General features: G+C 41.0%; 1 protein-coding gene across 3 annotated transcripts in view; it reads right to left on the bottom strand.

The window, feature by feature from the left end:
• LOC107668709 (low-density lipoprotein receptor class A domain-containing protein 4-like) overlaps positions 1-4570 on the bottom strand; it is a 100739-nt gene that overhangs the window by 5062 nt on the left and 91107 nt on the right. For all 3 annotated transcript variants that reach the window (XM_016460677.1, XM_016460676.1, XM_016460678.1), the window contains 2 exons: positions 1365-1519; positions 394-447 (listed from right to left, as the gene is read on the bottom strand). In XM_016460677.1, coding sequence (XP_016316163.1) covers positions 394-447; positions 1365-1519 — 209 coding nt within the window. The remainder of the gene's footprint in view (positions 1-393; positions 448-1364; positions 1520-4570) is intronic.

Below are 4570 nucleotides of genomic sequence, written 5' to 3' on the forward strand. Positions count from 1 at the left end.
TGTGATGCAAAGCTGAATTTTCAGCATCATTACTCCAGTCTTCAGTGTCACATGATCCTTCAGAAATCATACTAATATTCTGATTTGCTGCTCCAGAAGTAAATAATATGGCTCTTTATTACTATGCACTGTTACCTATTGTTGTACATAGCAAAAAGGATATCATTGTGTTTATTTAGTGTACATATAGTACATATATTACATACATATAGTAATTTCAGAGCATAAATGTTGAAATATATTGACTGTCCTTGAAAGGGCGAAAACATATTGTGAGTTTCGTGCTATTAGCTCTTAGCTATGTTGCCCAGCCATAAACTTGACAGTAAAACATAAAAGCAATGAATAATATTTTGCAGAAAGGTTGAATAATAGGTCATGTAGTTAACTAACCTCAGTGGCTCCTTGTTGCGTCACCAAACTATCTGTTGGCCATGCACAGCCGTCCTATGATACAGAAAAGAGAGGCATGCATTATGAACAAGACATAACATCAATGCATTAGAGTTTTAAGTTTGGGTAGAAAAAAAAAATCTAATTCGCTCCAGGCATCAGAAAAGTTTATCTAAATTCACATGCAGTAAACACTAGAATACATTAATATCATGCATTATGAATTCAAGACCGCTGGTTAGTCTTGTGGCCTCTAAACATGCAGCTGTAGAAATTGTGCTGTTGTCGAAATTTATGAGCTTGTTTCTGAATTTAAGAGCTTGGTTCCTTTCATGCTCTGCATCTGTTCCTAAATCACATCTTCACCTTCTTCATATCTTTTTATGACTCTCTCTCTCGTTCTGGGAGGCGAAATGGACTGCAGTCTAGACAAGCATGTCTCGCTCTCAACTACAGGATGTAAATCAACATAAAGAAGAACCAGGGATGTGCAGAACTATGCATTTCCAAAATAAACTAGTTTGTGTGTTACCTAAAAGACTAGTTAGCCTTAGAAACCCTGTATGATTAGGTTGATTAAGTGTCAAGTCCACTATCAGACGTGTTTCTTAATGAAATATGGATACCTCTAAACTTTTATAGCACAAAACTACCACAGAAAACAGAGACCTGTGGATTATAATGCACAATAACAAATATTAAAGGTACAAGTCAGCCTCACTAATGGAGCCAGTCGTCCCTCCTGACCCATCCCTAGTAACTACATAATGCATTTGTGCAGGTTTACCGACACAAAGACCCTGAAGCTGGCACGCACATCGCTGAGTCCCATATGAACACGGTCACAAAGTCACACACATGGTGATCAAACAAAAGAACAGGAACTCTACACCCACTCAGAGCGCACACAGACAGGACACACATGGTGACTGGAGAATCAAACGAACACACACACACACGCGTGCGCTTACCGGCTGCATGCCCTCCTCTCGTTGACGGGCCTGGCTGTGGCGTGTGAGGAAGGCCCAGGCCGACAGCCGATAGTGGTTCAGCAAACAGATGATCACAACTACCATTACAGTCATCACCACAATTATGATTATTATCTGAACAAACTCCAGTTCAGCTGCAAGACAAGAAAACAGAGAGAAAACCATTAGCATATTTCACACATTCACAGAGCTGCAGAAGTTGTGACATTTTTACATTTTCAATAAAAATGAGTGGTGCTTCCCTGTGCAAAACTCACTGCTATGTTTTTTTATTGCTGGTTTTATTTGAAAATAATATGCTTGGATGCTTAAAATGATTAATACCACATCTAAGCTCAAAAATGCTCATTGTTTGACCAGATATCATTCATGTTTGCAGCATAAACAGGTTTTTTTTTTTTTTTCACTTTTAGGGGTTATGGTTCATTAAAAATGGTAATAGTGATTACTGTTAATGATTTGTGAGCTTTCAGGAACATCAGAGAGGCAAGCTAGACAGTTGCTTATGAATAAGTAATGACATAGCAAACCCATCATGTTCTTCATTCTTACCACCAGGGGGCAGTAACGTGAACGCAACTGAGACCAAAAATCAGACTCAAAAAGTGACGCAACGGAACAGACTAATCCGCAAAAATGTGATAACATGACGTTTCAAATGGCTTTTCTGACCTACATCAAGTCAAGAATGGAGAAAAAGAGAAACGAGAGAGTTTTGGGGTCATTTTTATTATTAATGTGAGCTGGATTTTAACAAGCACTGCCTGCATAAGCAGCACAGCTCAATACGTCTGTGCGCTAACTGCTAGGCCACAGCTCTGATTTCATAAAACTGTTTCATAAACTGATTATGTCATGGTTCGATCTCACTTAATCAAAGGAAGGAATTCATTCTTTATGTTAATCTCGTCATACTTCCTCATCTCAGGGGAGCATGTATCGAGAATCCTTTCAAAGGAATGCCTGAATGAACATGACGGTCTACTCATCGTTTTAGAGATTCTTGTGAAAAACGATCAGGCATGTTGTTACAAACAGGGTAGACCTCTCTTCTAACCTCCTGCCGACCACAATACAGACTTGTTCTCCAGTCACATGAAAACATGTTGATATGTGCCACACATACGTTCAGAGAAATCTTGTTAGCCCTGCTGCCCACTGAGTAACCCAGACAATTCCATCTGACACATGAAGGTTTCGAGGCAATAGAAAAACTGCTGCAAAGCTGCGACACTGAAGTAAACACCATCAGCTGTCTAACACAATCTACACGAACGTTAAGGGTAATCATTTTCAAACATACGGCTATGACATCAGCAACACACAGCGGACCTTGTTTTACCCAGGAAAGAAGATCTGAATAAAATGTGTGCTTTGATGGTCTTCTCCCAGAAGCTACAAATTCAAATTCATCCTCATGCAATGAAAATTCACTCTATATATTTTCCAAATGCATGTTATATATCTTATTGTGAACATTTCATCCATGTATGTGTCATTTTTTTAATAAATTTTTTTAAATTGACCTCATAGTTTCACTACAATTTCATAACTGGATCTTCTGGTGAAAACGTCAGACTTCTCTCTGGTGATGTATGCTGGAGTTCTCCCATCATTCAGTCCACATAAACCTGCCTCTGCAAGCTTATCTGCCTCCACTTTTGAGTGCAACGTCCACCTCTCACAATCCAATCACCAACCGATGCATTAAACCGAATCCTTGCTCTACATTTTTTCTTTTTCGATAATCCGTAACACTCGGATAAACATCACAATACAGAAGAGAAGATCTGTCACTACTCCCATTTCATTGCGACTTTAAAATACTGGTACTGAAAATAAACTGAATCAATCAACCACAATAACTTGTCGGCTGTTGGATGACTAGTCAACCATCCTGACTCATCTCTACTGAAAGCCAGTTTTGTCAAGCCAGTAGGTTCGTTAGGTGAGCCGCCTCAAACTTTAGTTTCTGACCTTTCTATCATGGCCACTTTCTCTCTACAAGAACAAGGCCATACTCAGGATGCAGTTGGGCCATGTAGTGACACTGTTAAATAAGCTGCGTTGGCGCTGGCTCTTTGCCACGGCTCCTCTGGAGAGAGTGCTTGCAAGACAAGGCCCCATCTGTTGAGGGCTTGGAGGAGAGGACCAGAGACCAGACGCATCCCAGGAGTTAACCCAGCACAGGAGATAAAACAGCCCAAATCTGCTGCCCATAACCGGATTACGGCCTGGACCAACTCCAAGAGACAGACAACTGGTGGTAGATGGAGGGGGATGGGGTGGGGTGAACATGTAACTTACACATCTCAACCTCCGAGACACTAGGGTTGTAATCTCAGCCAACCTAGAGTACCAGGCACCACTCAAGCACCTTTCCTCCATCCAGAACTGTCCACTGTTGCTGTAAACCACTGTAACAGTTTCTCTAAGCCGCCAGGCTAATCTTAGCAGAGTAGCCTCACTCTGTCCTCCTTAGAAATGGCCTGTTCTGACCCAAACAAAGGGTAATGTCATCTAATGCGGTAAAAATGTAGTCAGGGTGGACTCGAATGAAAAGGCTGTGAGGTACAGGTGTACAGTCCATTCAACAGGTTGTACTATTTCGTGTAATCTGATGTCGCTCAGAGTTTTTTGCTCACTCAAAATTTTTTTAGAAAGACACCTTTTGAATGTTTTGCCAGTTAAACAATCGACGCCTGTACCTGTATCAACTCTACATTTATCCCTCACAGCTTTAATATGTCAAATTAAATATGCCGCCTAATCTTACTAGTGTCCATTAAAAGTAGGGTTGGGTACCGAAACCCGGTACCAATATGGCACCGGTACCTATGTAACCGGTATGTACTAGAACCGAATCCGAACGCAGATTTCGGTGCCTCATTTCGGCGCCATGCCTGAGCGATCAATTGAAATATTTGTCCTCTGTTTCTCCGAAACGGATGTAAGAAATATCATCGCGGCACCGCAAGTGAAAAATAATTTCCCGACTGAGAAAATGCATGTGAACTCAAGTCGGAAAGGTCTAATAATACAAATCCAACACATCTTTGTAGTAACGTGAGTATCCATGTTGTTTTCACATTCCGACTTAAAAGCACAACTCGGGAAATGAGAGCATCCGAGGAGCGCGTGAATGCAGTAACTTGCTCTGATGGCAGCAGGTAGCCTTCCGTTAA

Source organism: Sinocyclocheilus anshuiensis, unplaced genomic scaffold (genome assembly GCF_001515605.1).
Source record: "Sinocyclocheilus anshuiensis isolate Anshui unplaced genomic scaffold, SAMN03320099.WGS_v1.1 scaffold108, whole genome shotgun sequence".
Lineage (NCBI taxonomy): Eukaryota > Metazoa > Chordata > Actinopteri > Cypriniformes > Cyprinidae > Sinocyclocheilus > Sinocyclocheilus anshuiensis.